The 23813-nt window shown below is 47.3% G+C and overlaps 1 protein-coding gene across 1 annotated transcript in view; it reads left to right on the plus strand.

Moving 5' to 3' along the window:
• Positions 1–23813, plus strand: part of TRANK1 (tetratricopeptide repeat and ankyrin repeat containing 1) — a 40368-nt gene continuing 16555 nt past the window's right edge. Inside the window, exons 1-13 of the mRNA XM_061464321.1 lie at positions 1–35; positions 8479–8613; positions 10074–10197; positions 11512–11662; positions 12655–12773; positions 13815–13898; positions 15681–15819; positions 16383–16514; positions 16861–17028; positions 17905–18063; positions 18434–18685; positions 19540–19716; positions 20389–23268. Coding sequence (XP_061320305.1) covers positions 16–35; positions 8479–8613; positions 10074–10197; positions 11512–11662; positions 12655–12773; positions 13815–13898; positions 15681–15819; positions 16383–16514; positions 16861–17028; positions 17905–18063; positions 18434–18685; positions 19540–19716; positions 20389–23268 — 4540 coding nt within the window. The 5' untranslated portion in view covers positions 1–15. The remainder of the gene's footprint in view (positions 36–8478; positions 8614–10073; positions 10198–11511; positions 11663–12654; positions 12774–13814; positions 13899–15680; positions 15820–16382; positions 16515–16860; positions 17029–17904; positions 18064–18433; positions 18686–19539; positions 19717–20388; positions 23269–23813) is intronic.

The raw sequence follows: 23813 nt of genomic DNA on the forward strand, positions 1-23813 counted from the left end.
GCTCTGGGACTCCCCATGCTCCTGATGCTCCCCAGGTGGGTGCACAGTCCCTCGCCCCCTCTTTGGGCCTATTAACCCTTTGCTACCTGCCCCGCTCATGCTAACACGGGGACTTGTATCAGGATCCTGAACCTTTCCTGCTGAGGCAAAGCAAACGCACGCAATGGCTCCTGGGTTGTTACTGCAGCCTGGTGCAGGAAGATGGGGCTGGTGAGGAGATTCTCTCCTGCTCTGAGGAGACCCCCCCTGCAGTCCTGATCCAGCATCAGAGGGACGTGGAGCTGTTGGAGCGAGGCCAGAGGAGGCCATGGAGGTGCTGCGAGGGCTGGAGCAGCTCTGCTCTGGAGCCAGGCTGAGAGAGCTGGGCTGGGTCAGCCTGGAGAAGAGAAGGCTCCTGAAGGGGAGACCTGAGAGCAGCTCCAGTGCCTGAAGGGGCTGCAGGAAACCTGGAGAGGGGCTTGGGACAAGGGATGTAGGGACAGGCCAAGGGGAATGGCTTTAACCTGCCCGAGGGGAGACTGAGCTGAGCTCTTAGGCAGAAGCTCTTCCCTGTGAGGGTGCTGAGGCGCTGGCACAGGGTGCCCAGAGAAGCTGTGGCTGCCCCATCCCTGGCAGTGTTCAAGGGCAGGTTGGACACAGGGGCTTGGAGCAAGCTGCTCCAGTGGAAGGGGTCCCTGCCTGTGGCAGGGGTTGGAGCTGGAGGAGCTTTGAGGTCCCCTCCCGCACCACGGAGGCTGTGAGTCCCTGATAACTCTGGCAACGGGAAGTGCCCACAGGAGCCGCCTCGCTCCCGAGTTTTCCCTCAACCCGTGGAGCGCCGCAGCAGTTCCCTTCCCTCCGGACACAGCTCGGCGGCTGCACGGCCCCTCAGGGTTCCCGCCCCCGCCCCATTTAACCCGTTAAGCGGAGCTGCCGCCCCATTTAACTCCTCAGACCCCCCCCCCGCCCCGCTCGGTGGTGGCGGCGGCCGACGGTCCTCCGGCCCGGCAGGGGGCCGCACGCGCGGTCAGCTGACAGCTGCCCGGAACCCCCGCCTCATCCGGGACACGGGGGGGAGGAGGGGGGGGGGGCGGTGCGGCCCCGGTTTCGATTCCCCGCGCTCCCGCGATGACGCGGCGGGGGCGCGCGCGCAGGGGGGCGGAGCCCGGCTGGGCCGTGTGGAGGGGCAGCGGCAGGGGCGGCGGCGGCGGCGGCGGGCAGGTGGGTGCGCGCGCGGCCGGTGGCAGCGACCCGCGGGAGCGCGCGTGGCGAGCGCGGGGGTTGGGGTCTGCGCGAGTCGCGGTCGCGGTGTTTGCAGCAGCCTCCCCCCAACCCCCCCCAACCCTCCCCCCCCCCCCCTCCGTCCGCGGCGGCGGGAGCTGCCCGGGCTGCGCGGGTCCCTGCGCGGGTCTGCGCGGCTCTGTGCGCGGGTCTGCACATCTGTACAGCTCTGTGTGCGGGTCTGCACATCTGCGCGGTTCTGTGCGCGGGTCTGCACATCTGTGCGGTTCTGTGTGCGGGTCTGCACATCTGCGCGGTTCTGTGTGCGGGTCTGCACATCTGTGCGGTTCTGTGCGCGGGTCTGTGCGGTTCTGTGTGCGGGTCTGCACATCTGCACAGCTCTGTGCGCGGGTCTGCACATCTGTGCGGTTCTGTGTGCGGGTCTGCACATCTGTACGGTTCTGTGTGCGGGTCTGCACATCTGCACAGCTCTGTGCGCGGGTCTGCACATCTGCACAGCTCTGTGTGCGGGTCTGCACATCTGTACGGTTCTGTGCGCGGGTCTGCACATCTGCGCGGTTCTGTGTGCGGGTCTGCACATCTGCGCGGTTCTGTGTGCGGGTCTGCACATCTGCGCAGTTCTGTGTGTGGGTCTGCACATCTGTGCGGTTCTGTGTGCGGGTCTGCACATCTGCACAGCTCTGTGTGCGGGTCTGCACATCTGTACAGTTCTGCTTACAGTTCTGCACATCTGCACAGATCTATGGTGCGGGTCTGCACATCTGTGTGCCTGGTTCTGCACACCTGTGTGGTTCTGTGTCCAGTTCTGCAGATCTGCACATCTCTGTGTGTGGTTCTGCGCATCTGCGTGGTTCTGTGTGCGGTTCTGCACATCTGTGTGCGTGGTTCTGCACATCTGCACTGCTCTGCCGTGAGAGATTTGGCCTCTTGGGGTGGTTTCCCACCTGGGGGGAACTCTCCCCATCTCCCTGTGTGCAGGAGCAGGAGGTTCCCTGGAAAGGAACCCGTCAGGAGTGTTGGTTTCGGGGTGCAGGGTGTTTGGTGCTGAGGGTGGCTGTGCTGGCTGGGAAGCTGCCAGGGAAGTTGAGGGAGGAGCAGCAGAGTGCATTCCTGCTCTGCCAGGCAGCTGGGAGCGTGCGTTGCCCTGGTACGGTTTGCACGGGGGAGCTGGGGTTGGAAGAGCGCTTGTGGAGAAGAAAGAGAAACTCCTTTGGCACAGCGCCGAGCTGAGCGGTGTCTGCAGCGGGGCTTGGATCCCTTCCCTGGAAACCAGACCTCTTGTGCGAGGTCGTGGAGTGGTCACTTACCAAAACAGGGCATTCGGAAATGAGCTTGGGCGCAGCTTCAGGAGGAGGAAAGGCAAAAAGAGCTCTCGGCACCCATCGGGTCTTATTCCAGTTCACGTAAATAAGCTCCAGGCTGGTGGGGTTTGTTGCAGAGGGGAAGAGGCTTTGCTTCCCCATGAACACATGCGAGAGGGAGTGTTTCCTCCCCGTGTTTTTATCAACACGCAGTTAATCTTGTCAAGCGCTGGCTGCCAACTGCGCAACCTTGAAAGCCTTCCTGGTCTGGGGTTGTTTGCGTTGTTGTGTTTCAGATGCAAGAACCATCTTGAGCTCATCTCTACAGTAAAGGAAGTACCGAGGCAGTTTGTTGGCATGGTCTTCCTACCCGGCCAGCCCTCTCTGATGACAAGGCTGAGCAAACAACTGCAGCAGTGTAAACATCTTCCTCGAGCTGAGCCAGCTCTTGTATGGCTGAGCTGGACAGGGATTTGCAGATGGTGGTTGGTTCAGAGGAAACAAGGTTAACCTTTTTCTGCTCTTTTATGAGGTTTTGGGTTGGGATTTTTGAGTTGTAAAGCAGTGATGACTCTGGAGATGGAACATTGGACTTGGGTTTGCATCATATATAACATGGGACATGCAAGTCCTGTCTTAGTTTACTGGAAATCATAAGTATATGTGTCAGGGAATCATAGACTTGCAGGTTGGAAGGGATCTCGGGGATCATCTTTGTAGGCAAAACATGATCTAGATCTTAGAGGTATCCAATGTTGGAGCCCACCACTTCCGTGGGGAGATTATTCCAATGGCTGATTGTTACCACTGGGAAAAAAATCCCTTTTGTGTCCAGTCAGGGTCTCCCCAGGAGGAGCTTGTGCCCATCACCCCTTGTCTTCTCCATGTGCCTCCTTGTAAGAAGAGTCTCTATCTTCTTTGTAGCCACCCTTTAAATACTGGCACATGGTGATAAGGCCTCCTCCCCTGCGCCTCCTTTTCTCCAGGCTGGACAAACCCAGTCCTGGGGCTTATCCCACCACGTTTCAGATATTGCTATGGTACCACAGCTTTCTGACTGGGCACAGAGCCTCTTTGTGTCCAGTTGCATTAGTACGCATAGAGTTGGGGTGACTGGCCTTCTGGCTTTCATCTTGGGAGGCAGTTACGGAGCATTTGTGGCTGCCCTGGCTTGTTCCCCAGTTAGTTGCAATGGTGGAAGCAAGGCCACTTTGGATCTCACCCCGCAAGCCCTCCAGTTTAAAGCCACCTCATCAAGTTGGCCAGCCTGCTGCCAAAGATTCCCTTGCCCCTCTAGAGAAGGGAAGGTGGATCCCGTCCCTCCCTAACAGGCTATAGTCATCAAAGAATGTCCTGGTATAAAAGCCAAAACCCTCATGATGGCACCAGCCCTGAAGCCAGTAGTTCATTTGCAAAATATGCCTATTTCTGGCTGCACCCTTCTCTCTAACTGATAAAAAAGAGGAAAAGATCACTTTGGCACCAGTATTTTTCACTTGCACCCCCAGTGCTTTATAGTCTTCCTTGATTTGCCCAGGTTCTGGCATGTGGTATCAGTTGTGCCCATATGAATATGGACCCCACTGGTCCTCCCAGGGGAGGCCACGGGGGTGCTGTAAGGGCTGGATCCAGGCTGAGAGAGCTGGGCTGGGTCAGCCTGGAGAAGAGAAGGCTCCTGAAGGGGAGACCTTGGAGCAGCTCCAGTGCCTGAAGGGGCTGCAGGAAACCTGGAAAGGGGCTTGGGACAAGGGATGTAGGGACAGGTCAAGGGGAATGGCTTTAACCTGCCAGAGGGGAGACTGAGGTGGGACATTAGGAACTGGATGAGCTTTAAGGTCCCATCCAGCAGAAACCATTCCGTGATTCCATGGTGAAAGAGTAGCAGCGGGCAGTAGCAATCTGTGCTCTTGACAAGCTGCAGAACCCTCTTGGCAGCATCTCGGACCGTAGCTCCAGGGAGGCAGCGCTCCCTGTCAGGCTCCTCAGTGCTCCTTAGCAGGGAGTCACCCAGTGTGAGCACTCATCTTTTTGCAGTGTCCACTGTGTGCTGCTGGGGTGGTTCCCCCATGCAGAGCTTGCTCGTAGGTGAATACAGCTGTATTCATGTGCGTAATGCTTCCTGTCTGGTTTGGTTGCAATACCGGAGGGTTGGGATGCAAGTGGCACTCGTGCGACTCCACGCTTGCCTTAACCATCTTATGTGTACCCTGTTAACTGGTAGGTTACAAAGGAAGGTTTGAAACTGAAAGCAGAAAAGGCTGTTTGGTTTCTTAGGAAAACAGGATGTGCTGGGGAAGGAGGCCATAGGTGTCACCGGTGCAAGCTGTGAGGCAGCCTCCAACAAGAGCTTTTGTTGAGCAGCAGTGTAAGTTCAGCTGGCGAGGGGAGGAAGAAAGGTGTTCTGAGATGCCACCTGTCCTGCTTCCAGCTGGGATGGAGTTAATGCTCTTCTCAGCAGCTGGTGCAGTGCCGTGTCTTGGCTTTAGCCTGAGAACAGCGCTGATAACGCACTGTGGGTTTGATGTTGCTAAGCAGTGTTTACACAAAGTCAAGGACTTCGAGGAGCTGGGAGTGATGGGGAGGGAAATGAGGGGAGGCACAGCCAGGAGACCTGACCCAAACTGGCCACAGGGCTATTCCTCAGGGCGAGAGGAATCAACACTTAGCTTTTTAAGCCTCCAAAACCGCTCTGCTTCCGAGGATGCTCTGACTGGAACAGTCCAGTGGGACGCTGACCATCGCAGTAACGTAAGAGTTGGCAACATGTGGAGGAAATGGGAATGTTGCCCACTGGCAGCAGTAGGGGTTGGATCCGATTGTTTCTGACCTAACTGTATCATGTTTTGTTTTAATTCTTGGAGTAGGCGTAAATGTGCTTCATTCTGCTGTCATGGTCATGCTGGTGGCTTTAGGAACCATAAACCATGAGCAGAGGACACCATCCTGTCTTTGGTTTTCTTTGTTGTGGTATCTGTGAAGGACAAGGTCTCAGCAGTGCACTGGGAAGGGTCTGCTCGACCTTAGGGTTACCCCCACGCGTTTGTGTGTTTCCTGGACTCTATCACTCTCCACTGTGTGAGGAGAACATCTCTTTACTGTGCGTGGCTGGGATGGAGCTTGGGAGCTTGGCCTGCATGTGGGACATGGTGGATGTTGCCTTTGCACCTCTTGTTTTCTTTCTCTCTTCTTCCACTTCTCTCTCGCTTATGAAACAGTTCTTATCTTTACACACAAGTTTGCTTGCTTTTACGCTTCCTCTTTCCCTATCCTGCAGGGAGTAGGGGTTAACACACAGCACTCATCACAACCTTCAGCTATATTCAGATGCGGTTGTGACCCACTAGAAGTAACCGACAACAGCATTGTTTAATGCTCACCGTGCTCAGTAGACTTTGTGTATCTCCAGTTAATGCCCTGGTTTGGAGTTAAAGCTGTTTACTCTTCAGGAGGATGTTGGGCAATAGCAAGGCGCGCTGAGCTGAGTCAGCACGGCGGTTTCTCTTGGATCACGAACTTAGATTTGCATGCCTGTGCATCTCCTGGGTCTCCAGACTTGGGTGTAGTTGCTAAAGCTTGCAGCAGGCATCCCAGTTGTTTAAGTGACCTATAGCTTGGAGTTTTGGATGGGAAACTGCAGTGCTGGGAAAGGGTAGGGATCTGTGTTCTGCTCCCTGGAGCGGGAGGGGGATGCCACCTCCTGAGCACAAACAGGGGGTTCAGTTCCAGCATCTCTCAACACAGGACATGTTTGAAAGCCCCTTTAAAACTTACGTTGTAAGTGGGGTCCTTTTGCTCTATCATCCGTCAAATGCCTTGTAAATACCTTTTATTTGTAGTTGTGCTTTCAGCAGAGTCCAAGGAAAAGTGAGGTAAATGCGGTTCTGGGTAACAGTGTCACCTTAAGTGGAAGCATAGCCATCTTAGCAGAAGGAAAAAGCTCAGAGTTCAGCTGTGATGTAGAAAACCACAGGTTCACGTGCATTCCCACCTGAAGAAGCTCCTGCGTAGTTGAACTGGTTGGGTGTTATTCTTGGTGGAAATCATTCATCAAACCTGCTGAAGCCACAAAGTTGAAAGCTGGGAGAATTACAGAACTATGAGGTTGGAACTGTCTCTTAGCACCTGCTTTTTATTCTTTGCTTTGTTGCTCTGTTTTATCCTTTCCTTCTCCTCACTAGTGCTCATACTATGCAGTGTAAGAGCTTACGCGGTGAGTACACTTGATTTGCTGCCTGGAGAAGCAGTGTTTTTAAGGCACATAGTGTACGCACACTGCTCAGTGAAGCGATGATTTAATTTGCCTGGGGTAGACATCATAATTACTCCTCGAATGTGACTGATCGTTGAACTTCGCCGTGTAGGTGGGAGCTATTTTCATTCGGTTTAGTTCGTAGCCTGGAATTCCATCTGGATTTGGCGCTTCCCTGGAATGAGCGAGGTGATGTTTGGGTTGCAGACTTCACCGGGGTGTCTGTTTGTTTAATTGAAGAAGATACAACTTCCGACAGGCCTTTTCCCAGCCAGCCTGAAGCAGTTGGGATGCGAGTGCCTGGTTCTGCTGTTGCCTCTTCACGGTTGTGGGCTGCTGCTTTCCTCTGTGCTTGGTGCAGGTGTCCCTGGATAAAGGAGGGAGGCACTGTGCCATCCATAGCGTGCCTCTTCATACCTCTGTGGTCACAATGCAATCCTGATTCTCAGTGTTTCAGGTTCATTGTGGGGAATACTACACAGTAAGTGCATCAGTAATACTTCTTGGTTCGTCTGGAGGTTCATAGACTTAAAAATATCTAATGTGCTCTGTTGTGAAGTGGTCCTGGGCTGGGATAGAGTTAATGTTCTTCCTGTACTGGACCTAGTAGCTGGTACAGTGCTGTGTTTTATCTTTAAGATGACAATACCCTTGATGACACACTGGTTTAGCTGCCTGCCAGGTTAAACCGTGATGTTCTGTTGGCAGGTTGTAAAGTTTACAGGTCGTTCCTGGCTTTGTTCCAGCCCTACTAATACCAGGATAATGAGTAAATCTGTGCATTCCTTTTGGGCAACTTACCCTCACTTAATAGTACTGAGATTTGTGAGATTCGTGCAGGTTTTTGCAGGTAATGGAAATAGGTTTTGATCATAAAAACCCATCTGGGAAGAGTAATTCTATGCAAGGCTTTAGCAGTGAGTTTCTTTCTCCTTTGTGATTTTGATGTGCTGTTTCTCAACATACATGTAGCTGGGTTTTCCTCTTGTGTTTGTTCCCTTTATCTAACTGCTTCACCAGGTGATTTGTTTGATGTAACAAACCTGATATCACAATTTCAGTGATGAAATATTTCTATTCTTCAAATCTGTTTCAGTCAATGCCTCTTTTCACCTCTGTTTTCTTATGTTCGTTTTCATAGCTGTCCGAAATCTGGTTCAGCGTCTCATGCACTGCTAACATACTTAGGTTGCACTATTGTCATGCAGGAATCAAGTTTCAGAGGTGCTTTGTGTCCACTGGATTCTTGAATGTCCAGGCAGACAGGCTGGGCAAAAGAAGTCATAAATAAAAAGCAAGTTTTGGGTTGGATTAGTTAATAGCTTCATGTATTTCTTAAGCATCATGTATTTCTTTGTTCCCTCTGATATTTCCCTGTGCATTTATTGTGTGTGCATGCCTTTAAATCGTTTGGGATCTTAATTAAAAGGTTTAAGACTTGAGGAAGAAAACTGGGAAAAAAAGCATAGCGGTGGTAGGTCTGGTTCATTAAAACATAGCTGGGAAGTTGGGGCATCAACAGCAAAGATGAGGCTTTCACCTGAGGTGTGTTTTACTGTTCCAACAATAAAAAGAGTGCTTCTTTTGTCCTCCTTTTCAAAGATGCAAAAACTGAGGTGAAAATTTGAGTGGATTTTAGGGAAAGAAGTGTCTCAGAAATCACTGCTTTTGTTTGATTAATGGATTTTTCCCCCCCCTCTTCATTAGCATGGATGCCATGGAATATGCACAGTTCATGAGGCAAGCTGGGAATCAGGATTTCAAAAATGGGAATTACTCTATGGCCATCAGAAAGTATGATCAAGCTCTGCATATGCTCGGTTGTTTAATGCAGTGGGTCCCGTAAGTACTCTTGAATTACAAGATGTAAACCAGTTGTTACATGGGTCGTCTAATTTGCTTTAAAATGATTCATGCAAGTTACTTTGTTCACTTTTGGGGGTCTTTTTTAGTATTCTTTGATTTGTTAAAAATAATTCTTTAGCAAAAATGTTTTTTTTTGTCTTTTCTTTCTAAATGTTAAGTGCTTGATTTCATCAGTTAACAGCTGTTGCTGATGCTACTAATGATTAAATGGTTGGGTATTGTACTAACTGTTAAACATTCCTTACTACCATGTATTAAAACTGCTGTTAACCTAATTTCACATCAGCTATCAGTTTATTTTCCCTCTTAGCCATTTATACCAAGTAGTAAAGCAAGTCTGGAGTATGTGCAGGGAGTGGGAAGGAGCGAGGGCAGATGTCAGAAGGCTACATCCAGTGCCTGCCCCTTGCCTGATCCCTTCATCGTATTGCAGGGATCTGCTCCTGAGCATCAATTTGCCCCTTGCTGTCAGTTGCTTCATCAGGATTTGCTTGCATGCAAGAGAGTGCTCTGAGCATATTCACTGTAGTTGAAACAGCTTTCTTGAGTGTAAGGAGGAGGTAGGAATAAGGTGAAGGATGCAGTGCTGTGGTGTGTGCTGTTTGTTCGAGTGCAGGCAAGACAGGCTGTGCAGGCTCCCCAGTAAAATCCCCCAGCAGATGGTTGGACACTGGAGGAAGAGTTTTCACAATGAGAACAACCAGCCATTGGAATAATCTCCCCAGGTGGACTTCCCCACGCTGGATACTTCTAAGGTGCAGCTGGACAGGATGCTGGGCCATCTAGTCTAGGTCACGATTGCCTGGGAAGGTTGGACCAGATGATCTTTGAGGTCCCTTCCAACCTGGGATTCTGTGATTCACTGCCCTGTGGACTGTAGTTTGTAATTTGTGTGCAGCTCTATCCACAACCTTTCGAGATCCAGCAGCTGCATTATATACTCAGTATGTTCTGTTACGTAAAAGACATTTCTCTGTTTCTTAGCTGATGTAAATGTGGATCATTCTGTTCACTTCATCAACTGGTGATACAGTAAAATGCATTTAAGTTGTTTATTGGTGACTAGAATGTGTTTAGCATTCTTTCCATCTAGTAGCTTCCATTTTTGTGCCTATTTTCTCCCATTATTGGCCACTGGCTTTCGCCAAGCCTTATCTAGGTGTGTTGAGGGGGTCTTAACTCTTTCTAAATCCTCATACTGAGTTATTCCAGTGAGTTGGCTTTCTGCTTCAGAAAAGACCAGGATATCACTAAGATAATAACATTTACAGTGTCTTTGAAGCTGATGTTCAAATGGTCTTTATTTTCTACAGCTCCATTTCTACCTCTAACTTTGTTAAGTGGGTGATGTAGACTTTATTTCTTGTTTCTAAGTATAAAGTACAATGTGTCCTTCTTCAAGTGAATAAACAGTTATGCTAAAAATGTATATTTAGGTGTACCAGGGACATTGCTGTGCTGTACTGCAACAGATCGACTGCCTTGTACAACCTTGGCAAATGGAGGGAAGCAGTGTTTTCAGCCTACCAGAGCTTACACTGGGATCCACAGTACGTTAAGGTATCGAGATGTTTAAGATGGCAGTTTTTGCATGACTGACTTTGTAAAACAAGCATCAATATCTGCTTTTTGTTGTGTTTTAGTTTTGAGGCCCGATAAGCAAATAGAGCAGAAAAGTCCAGAATCAGTGTCTAACTGCACAAAAGCATCAGAATTACTGTTGTGGTAGTACTTCGAATAAAATGAAGTCACTCTCTTTGGCACCAGGAGATGCTGGGTCTTTCTGGCTCCCAACAAGAGAGGCACCAATGCTTTCAAGAAAGAGAACTGTTTTGTTAATATCCCAGACAAGGTGACAGTAATAACATCTTATGTGCCCTTGTGATGCTGGAGACCCAGGGATGATGCAGGTCCCTGGCCAGGCCATGGCACCGTCCGTGGTGAGGTTCACCAGCTCTGTCTTACAGAGCCTGGCTCCCAGTACAGATTCAGCAGTCACTGGCAGCAGTCAGCTCTGGGATGGGGACTTAGCTTTGAAGTCTCCCTTGGGCAGTGTGCCCTGATATTCTTTACATGTTAATAAGCCTGAGGTTCCTGAGAACAGTGTGTGGTGATCGAGGTCATATTGTATTTCCAGTGGACAGAACAATGCACTACGCATACTCTTGTGATTAAATACGCATGGATTAAGTTACACTAAGTTACACATTGACCCAAATATTCATCTGTTAGGAGTAAGCAGTGGTTATACAGTGTTTATGATACAGAAGCATACACTTGGGTTGGCTTTTATGTGCAGTAGTCTTCTGGACCAACAACTACAGCATCCCAGAGACTTCAGGAGAAGGTATTTGGTTTAAACACAGTAAAATAGCATGCAAATGCCAATTTAACTTGTGCTGTATTGCAGCATGTGAGTTATTGGAGCAAGTGGACTCCCCTTGACTCAGGCAGTTCAGTGGCTCAGACTCAGCCGAATTCAGTGGTGACTAGAAACATGTTCAGGTGCCACTGACTGAAGAATAGATGCATTGTGGTAAATACTGCAAACTGCAGTGCCATGGGGACATAAATGTATATTCTAGACTTTGTGAGGGGGTTAAGTTATAGTTACTAATGGTATGTCTTCCAGCTTGTAGTTATTTTCCAGATTTTATGTGTCAGGATTTACCACTTATAGTAGCTGTGATCACATCGGTAGCATACTGTGAATGTCACGGGGTGTTGTAGAACTGTGTGTAAGAAGCTGCAAAACCAGTCCATGTCGTTTTTCTAACATAGAGAATTTAGGAAAGAATTGCAGTGTTTTGTGATAAAGATCTCTGAACGTTTTCTCAGCAGTGGTCTTTTTTGTTCTGTTCTTTTTTTCCTCAGGCTTACTACAGAGCTGGCCACTCACTGATCATGTTGGCAGACTCTTACGAGGCAATTTCTATGTTTCATAAAGGTTTGATTCTCCTGAGTACTTCTGCAGATCGCACTCAGATCGCTGATTTCATAGCAGGAATCTTCATCAGTGTCAACGGTAAACTCAGCTCGAGAGCTTGGTTTGTCTGCTTTCAGTAGCGATCACGAGTCCTTGGGCATCCTTCATGAGATCATTCATTTAGTCCTTAGTGCCTCAGGTCCGTTTGAAGATGATGAACATGGCGAGCGGCCTGACCAAAATCAGTGCGGTCCAGTTTGTGTACGTCAGATGCCAGCCATCACAGAGCACTGTGCAGGGGAGTGTGTTGCCCCATAAGAACACATCAGTTGTGGAATAGGTAGAAGAGGTTAAAATTCAGAGCTAGGGAGGCAGGATTGCATATTTGGAGCTCCAGACCCAAGAGACTTTTCATTGTTTTTTGCCCAAGTGGCTCTGCTTCTCTTTAGCTCGATAGATTTAAAACTAATGAGAAAATACTCAGCTTAAACATGATTTTACAGCCCAGTGTATTGCGGCGTGGGGTTCTCCCTCAGCTACTGATGGCCAGCACAAAAAGGGGGAATTTGGCTTTTCTTTACCATTGTGTGGTGGGTTTTTTTGAGCAATAACCATCTTACCTCTCCCTGGCCTCTCCTCAGTTCCCCTTTCTATTTGCCTGTTTGTCCAGTTCGCAGGCTTTGTATGATGGGGCCTGCAGCCATGCCAGGAGATTCTGGGTTGTGCCCCTGGTGCATTTACTTGCACTTGTAGCCCTGTGTTAAGGACCTTGCTTCACTTTAGCAGTGTCTGTAGCTGGGCTCGCCCACAAGTGGAAGAGCTGCCACAAGCTGCACAACATCTTGGGACTTAGAGGTGTTTCTTGAGGGCAGGGATTAATACCTTTTCACCTTGTTGAAGGAAGACTGGCCATGGGTAACAAGGTGCTGTATCAGTGGGGTGGGAAGGGATGCTTAACCCTCCATTTGGCATTCCTCTGGGTGTAAATCACTGCTAAGTTTGTCACTGTGCAATGAAGTCGTTTAGTTGGAGCCCCCAGCTTTAAAGGGCTGCGTATACTGACTGGTTTTCTCAATTGCTTATTCTTGCAGATGAAAGGGACTTTCCACCAACTTTCCGCCCTGCTTATGATTATATTTTCAGTGCAAGGTTTGATGCACTGATTTGGCAAGGAGTGATAGAAAGGGTGGCCCAGAAAGGGAAGTGGCGGGTAAGTGTTGCTGCATTGCCTACAATGAACCTGAAATCCCACTTGTCTCTTGCTGTTATCTCTCTTGTAATTGTGGTGCCATCTAGAGCCAGTATGGTTAACAGAAATCGCAGGGGAAAACAATACATGTTTATTTGTGGTCCCTTCTGCTTTTTGCTTCTGTGTGCAAGCTGGATTTTTGAAGCTGTCTGTGAAAGATACCCAAATAAAAGAGCATCTCAGGCATCACCTTCCCTTAAGCTCATCAACTGCACCACACAGGTTGGTGCTCTCCGCAGACTTGCCGAGTACAATCCCACTTTTATGTCAGTGATGAAGATATTAAATAGTACTGGTGCCAGGACGGACCCTTGAGAGACAGCACTCATTACTGGTTTCCACTTGAATACGGAGCTGTTGTCTGTAACTCTTTGGATGCAGCCATCCAGCCAATTCCTTGTCCATTCATCAAACCCGTATCTTTCCAAACTGGAGCTAAGAATGTTGGTGGGGACTGTATCAAAGGCCTTACAGAAGTCCAGATAGCTGATATCTGTGTTCTTCCCTTGTCCCCTGGTTAAGCTGTGTGAGTTTTCAAGGAGCAAAGTCGAGTTTTTAAGGAAACTGAAACCACAGAAAGATAGGATGTGCATTCCTAGCTTTCTGCTCAGGATATCAGTGTAGCTGGGGAGTCTCATCCCCGTGAATGCAAAGGTCCATTCCTAAAGCGAAGGGTCACTTCCCAGGTGTATTGGAGGGCCTGACCTTTCTACATGGTTTTTATTTCGGAGGGAACTTCCATCAGTCATATCTTCCCACAGCCCGGTGTTTATTACAGTCATTCAGTTGGAAAGTGGAAAGGGAGGCTCAGTATTTTGTTACAGTCTCAAGCAGAGATCTGTGATGTTGTTGGCCCTCGTTTGCTTTCCTACAAGGTCTTCTGAGGCAGTGAAAAACAAAGTTTCTGAGTGAAACTTGGGGTTTTAGGAATTATGATTTTATTTTTATCAGTTTTCTGAGTGATGCTTAGAAGATCACCATCGTTTTGGGTTTTTTTCCTAGTCTTGTCTCTTGCTGTTGTCTGAGAAGAAAGCATTGCCCCCCAATCTCACGGTCAGCCAGGTCTCACTGAAGAACCTCTTTGAGGTAAAGTAGCATCCTTCTTTTTTGTTTGTCTTGTGTCTGTTGCTTCCTGTTCCCTTTCATGAGAGGGATTTTGCCATCTTGTGTTCAAGGCTAAAACAGACAACAAAAACTGAAATGGAAGATAATACATGAACTTTGTGTGGTTCTGTTAAATCAGCTGCTCTGTGCCTTTTAATGGGAAATTGAAACATCCCAATTCTGCAGAATTTCTGCTTGTAATTTAAGATTTCCTTTAATTTGATCAAAAGAAGACATCTTCCTCTCATGTGTCCATGTCACACTTGTAACCAGGCAATTTAATGCTGAAAAATGACTGACATCAGTTAAGCTGGATATATTCTCCAGCCAGGAGAACTTACGATGTACATAGGATGCAGTATTTCTATACTTTACTAGCACGTCTCTGGACTGCTTTCTGGTGCTGAGCATGATTATAAGGAGCTGAGCTGGACGCAGTGTTGGCATTTTCCCTTCCCTCGGTGCCCCACATTTTTGGTAGGTTACTTTATACCTGGGCAGCAACTGCTAAACTTTCTCCCTAAAGGCTTTGACACCTTCCAAATGACAGAGAGGATTTTAGCAAGATGCAAACAGGCAGTTGTAGACCAAGGAGCCACAGGTCCTAATGCCTTTCACGGAGATGATGGCATCTGCAGACAGCAGATCTTCATGGTGTTCTTCTGCAACTTGCTCTCTTCTTCTCCTTCCCCTGCTGCCACTGCGTTCTCCCTGTAATCTGTTGTATTTCGAGTCTGGAGCTGTGCGCAAACAGTAGTCCTTGCCAGTCAAAATCTGGCACGAGGTGTTAGAATAAAGAGTGTATTTGTGGATGCTGGAAGCGTGTGTGAAGGCTGCTATTTAAAAAGATGACTGGCACAAATGGAGGAATTATGTCTGAACGCTGCTTCCGACCACCCCCTCATGTCCTGATCCTTCTGGCATATTGTCTCAATTTCCTTCTGAGCTTCCTCTGCCCACCTCCCGTTACCCAGACTGCGGTACCCCTTGCAGGCTGTGCTTCGTGTTCATTAAGTCCTCATTAGAACATCCTTTTTCAGTTCAGCTGCTTTCTGCTCAGGTTGCGTGCTTTTAAAGCGGGTCTGTAAACTTCCCCGTGAATGACCTGCTTTTATCTGATCACCTGCTAGGAATTTATCTGCCCAGAAATCTGTCTCCCAAGGTTTGACACCTTTACTTCATGTGAGCAGTTGTATTATCATTGTTGTCTTGATTATGACAGATGTTTTCTTAGCTGGATGAGAGTAGGGCTTTGCCCTTCTCTCCACTCTGGCTTCCTGACTGGTTGCCCGAGTTCCCTATACCTCTTTCTTTCAGTCTCTAACCCCCTTTTCCCAGTTTCAAGTATTTTGCCAGTCTTTTCTTACTTTGAGGCAGCTGCCTGCAAAAGCTGCCTCATCAAAGCTTAATAGGCACAGCATCCAGCCACAGCAGTATGTTCACTCAGATGCAGTACATTTAATAGGCAACTCTAAGGCAGAAAGTTGCAGTCAGTTACAGCAAAGAACTATAGAAATGTGTATTGTAAAATAGACTTTAGGTTCAGTGCTCTTCAGAACCGGCCAAGATGGGTTTTTTTACTCATAGAAGAGTATTTTGTTTTGAGTTTCTATTGGAATTGTTAGATATATAAGTGTTCCATTTTACAGTGGACATGACTGTTACTGTTCCACTGATTCTTGTCATGAAAGACATGAAAATAGGATTAAAAAAGCAATGCCCTTTATGTGTGTAATGTGTTATAATTGTTCTCTTTGTTCTCAGACTTCTGAATTGTATGGCCATGGGGAGAAGATGCAAGAAGTAGCGGAATTAGTCAAGTGGCTAATCTCCATGGGGGCAAAAGTGGAAACCATTGGCACGTGTCTACTTCATGCTGTTATCAGACTGTGTATCAAAGCAAGTGAGTGACATCCACAGCTAAAAAACCCAATGGTGGCCTTCATCAAAGAAGGAAAAAACGAACCAGAGTATTTTGAGAAACTGAGATGAGCTCTTAGGCAGAAGCTGTTCCCTGTGAGGGTGCTGAGGCGCTGGCACAGGGTGCCCAGAGAAGCTGTGGCTGCCCCATCCCTGGCAGTGTTCAAGGGCAGGTTGGACACAGGGGCTTGGAGCAAGCTGCTCTAGTGGAAGGGGTCCCTGCCTGTGGCAGGGGTTGGAACTGGATGAGCTTTAAATTCCCTTCAATCCCAAACCAGGCTGGGATTTTATGATTCTGTCTGTATGTGCTAAGGAGTCATGAGTCAACCTCAAATTTGTGCTTGCTGGTAGTCAGCAAGGACGTAGCATCCTGTCTCCCACAATGCGGCTGGCTCTTACCATCGCTTCGTTCTTCTCCTCCTCACTGTCTTACAGAAGAGGTTTCATACAGATGCATCTTGCCACTCCATAGGGGAGAAACCCAGGATCTGTTTCTGCTGTATCTCTGCTTACCCTTTATAACAAGTGGGGGTTTTATTGTTTCAGGAAAGAACCATCTCTTCAGGTGGTTACTGACTCAGAGGCCAGACTTGAAGGACCGCATCAACCAGAAGGACAGAGATGGATGCACCCTCTTGCATGTTGTGGCATCTTCCAGTGAATATTCCCAGAAACGCAGTAAATACAATGATTATTTTCTTCTCTGCGTGTGCTGGTTTGTTTTCATATAGAAAAATGAGTAATGGAAGAAAGTTTGAAGCCCCGGTGTTTACTACTTCCTGTGCTTCCATTTCCTAATGAATTACAATGAAGAGAAGTGTTTTAATGTTTTGAAGGGGTTTCTTCTGGGGGAAGAACACCCAATAATTCCTCCTCCTTCTGAGACATTAGAAAAATTTAGATTTATATTAAAATTATGCTAGAGAATGTGCCAGGAAATTAAAAAATCAAAGGGAAAACAGAACAAAACCCCTGAACAATGAGAACTCTTCTTCCTCTGATGTTTATTCGTGCAATGTTTTAGGCCAAACAGAAGACGTGATAATGCTCCTGAATTTTGGGGCTGATCCCACTGTTCCAGATGCACGCTCAAGATACGTCTTAGATATCTTGAAGAAGAACAAAAACTTTGATGCTGTAAAAGCGGTCAGCAATCACATTGAGAAACGCACTTCCTCTGAGAAACAGACAGGTACTACATGGATACACGACATGGACTGTGTGGTTTTACTGGTTTAAAATGACATCCTTTAGATGCAAAATTACTTGGGGAATAGTTTTGTGTAACATTTCTTATGTTGTCACCCTGATGTCCTATTACTCAGTGATGAAGACTTTGTCTGTGCCTGAGGGTGACTGTTGTCCAACTGATGATCTTAGTATATCAGCCAATAAGTAACTACAAGTTGCTTAAGGTTACTATAAGCCACTGGTTTTTATTCCTTACCCTTAATATGAGGCTCCTCCTGCCATAGAAACTGCTTCTTTTTGATGCTTTTTCAGTCTTAAGTATTTATCTTCATGGGTTTTGTAAAATGAATGTTAAAATGTTGGTGGCATATTTAGAATATTTTATAACAAAAAATATTGACAAAAAAAGGAGAAGCTCTGAAATGGTGAAAACGTGAGTGAAAGGTTGCTGACACTTGGAAAAACCAAATTGTAGTCAGAGCTCTTTGCTCACAAGGGTTTAGCCATCTTTGATCTATGTCCCTGCCCATGGCAAGGAGTTGGAACTGGATGAGCTTTAACATCCCTTCCAACCCAGACTATTCCAGGATTATGATCACTGCGAGGCAGCAGTGTCCTGCCTGTGTGCAGATCAACTTGTGAACTATTACAGTTTCCAACCTAGTGTATTTCAGTCGAGTGTATTTGATGAGGGTTCCCAGTATCCTGTAGGATTTGAAATCCATCACAGGTCTAGCTATTGCACTGTGAGTTTCAGCCCTCTGATTTTAACTGCCGCTGCACATTTCTTAGAGGCCTGAGATGTGACATCTTCCAGTCGTGCCCTGGAAACATACCAGCGAGGAGCTGGATTTTCAATCTCTAAACTGTTTTGCAGGGGGGAGTGAGAGCAGAGCCGTAGCTGACACAGATTCTCTCCTGGATGTTCTTGAACAGTTTGTCCAGTTCTACAGGTCAGAAGATGGAGCACATCATAAGAATGTATTGAAGGAGGATGCAGTTAAGCGGTTTCTGAAACTGCTGTCTTCTGTGAAAGGTACAGTGAGTTCCCGTTTCTCCTCTTCACAAAACCTAATTGCTGAGAAAGGTGTGTTTGATGCTACCAGACATGTTTTGCCCTTCCTTCTCTTCCCTGTTTCTGCAGCTGGTATTACTGGAACAGAATGGGCTTTCACTTATTTTTCTGTTCTGTTCTGCACTTAGAACCACCACAATAGGCACAAAAATTCAGTGTGATGAACCAAAGTGTTCAGGCTTGTTTAGTGGCCAGCATAAGGACAGAAAGATGCAAGTGTTGCGTTTTGTACTTTGAGTTTAATGGGCTCATTACTCTGAAAGCGGTTTACAGTGTGATGGGTTTTATGATATGGCTTTGAGTGAGTGGTGTTGTCTTCACTGTCTTGCAGAAATCCCTGAAGGGGTGGTTTGCAACATCTCCCAGGCCTGTGCTAGCAGCTTCATAAAGCAGTTGCTGGAGAAGCAAATGTGGCATAAAGTTTTGCTGCTGCTAACAGGGAAAGCCAGTGGGGAAGAGCCATCAGGGGAAGGACTCTTCAGGAGCTGCAGTCTTGCAGATGTTGACATTGGCGACGTTATCCAGCGGTGCGACAGATGGGATAAGCAAGTGCATCTCATAAGATGCTTGATCGAGCGAGGAGGTGAAAAACTGTGGGATATGAATCTGTTATAAGAGATCCAGTGTTTTGTTTGGCATGTTTGGAGCAACGTAGTTTCAGAGATACCATCACATGGCTTTTGTGGTTCTCTGTATGTGCAGCAGCTTGTTGGAGTGCATTGGCTCCGATGCCTGCATCCGTCGTGTGGGACATGGGGAAGCCAATAAGGCTATATGGGATAGAAGATGTTTTCTCAACTGGAATTTGGCTGTTAGGGTTGAAAGGCCAAAGAACCAAAGAATATTGTTGCTCCTTTGTTTGTAGTTTCCTTGGGTTTTAATTCCTCTGTCTTTAGGCACAGTGTTATCCCGATAGAAACTGCAAGCCACAGTCTTTGGGTTTAGTCTGTTACAAGTCATTGACTGCTTCAGTGATCTTAAAGGCATGACCACATGTCTTTGTTTTTTCAGCTAGTACAGACACCATCCTTTTTCTTGGTTTGCATGAGGTTTATTTCTAGGATTACTCTGTCAATGTGCATTTCAGTTTATAACTTGGTGTTCACTATAAATTACGGGCACACAGTCTTCCTCTAGCCTTGTGGGTGCCAGAAATGCAGGGAGGCTCCTTGGGTTGGTCAGTGACTGACTGACTTGAAGAAGGTATGTTCTGGCCTTTCCTATCACAACAGCAGGACTGCTTGCTCAGCTTTATGGGAGAGAGCAGGAGACTTTGAAGATTTTCTTAGTCAAAAGTTCTTCAATGTGTAAAAAGCTGTCAGAAAGATGTTACCTGCTCAGCAATCAGCCTGTGCCTTCATCTGTTTGCAGCTTTCTCTAGTTTGCAGGTCTGATGTATCAGATTTAACCCCTGTACTTTCGTGTTCTTCACCCCAGCTCTGCCGGATGGGATTGGAACCAGCTCTGAAATACCACTGCAGATATGCCTCAAAAAGAATTATTTTGAACTGGTATATTTGCTGCTGACCAAAGGTGCAGATCCTCAAAATGTCTCCATTGCAGGTGGAGATACCCCTCTGCATGCTGCAGTTGCCATCTATTTAGATAATAAAGGTAAGGCTCTTGTGTGCCTGGGCTTGGGGGACATAGAAGCTCCAGCAGATGTGCACTGTTCATTCAACTGTTGGAAACATCCTCATTTCTTACCTGTCCATCCAGCTGCCCCTTCTCCTGCTGTGCAGGTGACCAGAGGGAATCAAGCAGCTGGAATGTCTCCACTAGTTACTGTGTCGTGGATATTTAGAATCACCGAATGGTTTGGGTTGGAAAGGACCTTAAGATCATCCAGTTCCAACCCCCCTGCAGTGGGCAGGGGCAGCTCACGCTATTCTTTACAATGATTTTGGTGTGCCACTGTTTCACCATTAGGAAGGAAACATTTCACATACATTAACCAGTTTAAATCTCATCTCTTACCTGTGTCTATGGAATGTCTTTTCTCTTTTTTTTCCCCCCAAAGAGGTATTGGACTGATCTTATTTTGTAGGAAGTTGCTTTAGGGACAGTTGCAGCGCTAGGCATTTCTAAAGCTTTGCTGCTGTAGTGTTGTTTTCCCTGAGTACTACAACAGCTCAGTTTTGAACCATTTCAAATGAGCAAGTTCTACAAATCTAAAATGGTATTTTTTGTTCTTAGGGAAGCAAATTGATTTTCATTTAATAGCTGCAGGAAATAAAAGCAGTCTTGTAACACAAGTGATGATTTTGGTTGTTCTCTCGCTTTCAGATGGCACTGGTTTGAACATCCTGAACTACCTCCTTGACCTCTTCGCTTCAAGACCTTCCGACTTCCCATGTCTTAATCCAAACATACAAGATGAGAATGGAAATACAGTGATGCATGTTGTTTTTCAGAGAGGCTTTTCAAAACAGACTAAGAGAATAATGGAGTCGTTGGCAAAATTTGACATTAACTTCAATATAAAGAACAAATTAGGAAGAGATGTGAGGCACAGAATTAAAAAAAATGACCCACTGCTGCTTGCCTGGAATAATGCTGTACTGGAGAAGAAGAAGCACCGTCAGGATATAGCAGGGCAATCGGTTAAAGCATCCAAGCTTGTTCCAGCCTCTGAGATTTCACAGCCGAAGAGCACAGGGCGTTCTTCATCTGGGTCCTCAATAAAGGCACCATCTGGCAACATGGTGCATAATGATTTAAAAACCCCGTGTTCTGTGAAGGCAAAAAAAGATCAGCTGGCAAAGCAGGAAACAGAAAGAATAAATAGCCCTTTAACACTCCAGGAGAGTCTAGTGCAGGCAATCACAGCTCTGATTCAGCAGCTGAAATGGGGTGACACCCTGAGAAAGGATCATCCTCTGGTGCAAAAGCCATCTTCAGCCCAAACTAATTTGGAAGAGGGAAGAAGTAAGTTCTTGCAACCTTGTGGTAACATAGCTTATCCTGAAGGAAAAGGGAATGACTGGGAGAAAAAGAAGGGAGTAGGGGATTTTACTACAGCCCTGCCTGATGGAGAGAAGGAGGAACCAGAGGAAGAGAAGGGGAAGATCATGGATATTGAAGCGTATGTGCAGGAGTTTGACAACATGACCTGGGAAATAGAGTGCACTCCTGAGATGCTGAAGACATTGGGCAGCAAAGCTGTGCCTCATTATCTGAAAACTAAAACTATCATGACAATTAAGCAGCTCGGCAATGGGGAATGGACCAGGGGACTTCAGAAGCCACTGAAACACTTGAAAGCTGATATCCAGCTGTATGAAGCCAAGTTGGGTAAAGGTGCAAGGATGCTGTGGGAACTTGCAATTGACTTTTCTCCTCGTTGCAGCGAGAGTGCGGAAAAGATCATGGAGACAGAGCAGGCCAAGAGTCTTCCAGAAAAATCGGGCAGAGTTTACACAGAAATAATCAGAATTTGGGCCATTGTTCTTGACCACTGCAAGCTGAACCGCGTCTTGGATAATATCTGTATTTCCTACAATCGTGGCTTATCCTGCATCTTGAGGAAGAAGCTCAAGGGCATCAACGAAGGGCATCAGAACCACAGTGTGACAACGCAGAGGCGTGTCCCGCGTTGTTACATTGAAGACCTAGAGGCAGAAAGGTCCAAAGAACATACCATACCTGAGTATTTCCCTCCAGCCAGCGCAGCAGAACTGGAATACAATATCATGAAATTCCACAGCTTCAGTACTAACATGGCCCTTAACATTATAAACGATGTCCATTCTTCTGTTGAATACCCTTTCCGAGTTGGGGAGTTGGAGTACGCAGTGATTGATCTCAATCCAAAGCCCATGGAGCCAATCATTTTAATTGGGCGAAGTGGGACAGGGAAGACGACTTGCTGCTTATATAGGCTTTGGAAGAAGTTCTATTCGTACTGGGAAAAATCCGCCTTGGCAAATGGTCCTCTGCTGGAGAGGCAAACATGGCAGCAAAGACAGTGCAGCGAGGCTGAGAAAGCGAGGTTAGAGAAGGAAGAAAGTGAGCTAAAACAGGACAGCGATGATTCAAGTGAGGAGCAGGTGAGCGACGAGCAAGACCAGGACAGCGAGGATGAAGCTGTTCCTGCAGGCACAGCTGGGGCAGAGGTGAACTCCTGCGGTGACCACGAAGAAGACCAAATGTGTAGCGCAGAAGCATCGAACAGGCTGGAGCACCTGCACCAGATCTTTGTGACGAAAAACCCTGTCTTGTGCCAGGAGGTTCAGAAGAATTTCATTGAGCTTAGCAAGTCTTCCAAGGTCACCAGTCACTTCAGGCCTCTGGAGCCAAGTGTGCACAAGCTACAGGATGTTAAAGATGAGAATTTCCCGCTGTTCGTCACCTCCAAGCAGTTGTTGCTGTTACTGGATGCATCCATGCCTGACCCGTTTTTCCCAAGGAACGAAGACGGGAGCCTGAAGAGAATCATTGTTGGCTGGAGTCCTCAGGAAGACGTGGTTGTACCAAATTGGCAAGAGGAGGATGAAGAAGGGAATGTCGAAGCAGAACGTGGTCATGAGGAAGGAGCTGCAGATGCGTACTCTAAGGAGAGCGATCCTCGGACTTTTGTGACTTATGATGTATTTGCGAATGAAATGTGGCCCAAAATGATAAAAGGTAAAAGCTTGTACAATCCAGCGCTGGTCTGGAAGGAGATCAAATCATTTCTGAAAGGGTCTTTTGAGGCCCTGAGCTGCTTTGGGGGTAAACTTACGGAGGAGCAGTACAAAAAGCTAGGCCGAAAGAGATCACCGAACTTCACGGAAGACAGGAGTGAGATCTATCACCTCTTCTGTCTTTACCAGCAGATACGATCGCAGAGAGGTTACTTCGATGAAGAAGATCTGCTGTATAATATATCTCAAAGACTCTCAAAGCTCAGGGAGCTGCCTTGGTCCATCCATGAGTTTTATGGTGATGAGATACAAGATTTCACCCAAGCTGAGCTAGCCCTGTTAATGAAATGTATCAATGACCCTAATGCCATGTTTCTAACTGGTGACACTGCCCAGAGCATCATGAAAGGAGTTGCTTTTCGCTTCAGCGATCTGAGGTCCCTGTTCCATTACGCAAGCAAGAACTCCATCAGCAAGAAGCAGCGTGTTAGAAAACCAAAAAGGATCTACCAGTTGTACCAGAACTACAGGTCCCATTCAGGTAGAGTAACAAATCATAGAATCATAGAATAGTTAGGGTTGGAAAGGACCTTAAGATCATCCAGTTCCAACCCCCCTGCCATGGGCAGGGACACCTCACACTAAACCATCTCACCCAAGGCTCTGTCCAACCTGGTTCTGAACGCTGCCAGGGATGGAGCATTCACAAACCTCCCTGGGCAACCCATTCCAGTGCCTCACCACCCTAACAGGAAAGAATTTCCTCCTTAGATCCAATCTAAACTCCTGTTTAAGTTTTAACCCGTTACCCCTTGTCCTGTCACTACAGTCCCTAATGAAGAGTCCCTCCCCAGCATCCCTATAGGCCCCCTTCAGACACTGGAAGCTGCTCTGAGGTCTCCATGCAGCTTCTCTTCTCCAGGCTGAACAGCCCCAACTTCCTCAGCCTGTCTTCATACAGGAGGTGCTCCAGTCCCTGCTCATCCTCGTGGCCTCCTCTGGACTTGTTCCAACAGTTCCATGTCCTTTTTATGTTGAGGACACCAGAACTGCACACAGTGCTCCAGGTGAGGTCTCACAAGAGCA

This window comes from Pezoporus flaviventris, unplaced genomic scaffold, assembly GCF_033815535.1.
Source record: "Pezoporus flaviventris isolate CSIRO_AGI_PZ_B2104156 unplaced genomic scaffold, CSIRO_AGI_Pfla_v1 ptg000037l, whole genome shotgun sequence".
NCBI classification, from domain to species: domain Eukaryota; kingdom Metazoa; phylum Chordata; class Aves; order Psittaciformes; family Psittacidae; genus Pezoporus; species Pezoporus flaviventris.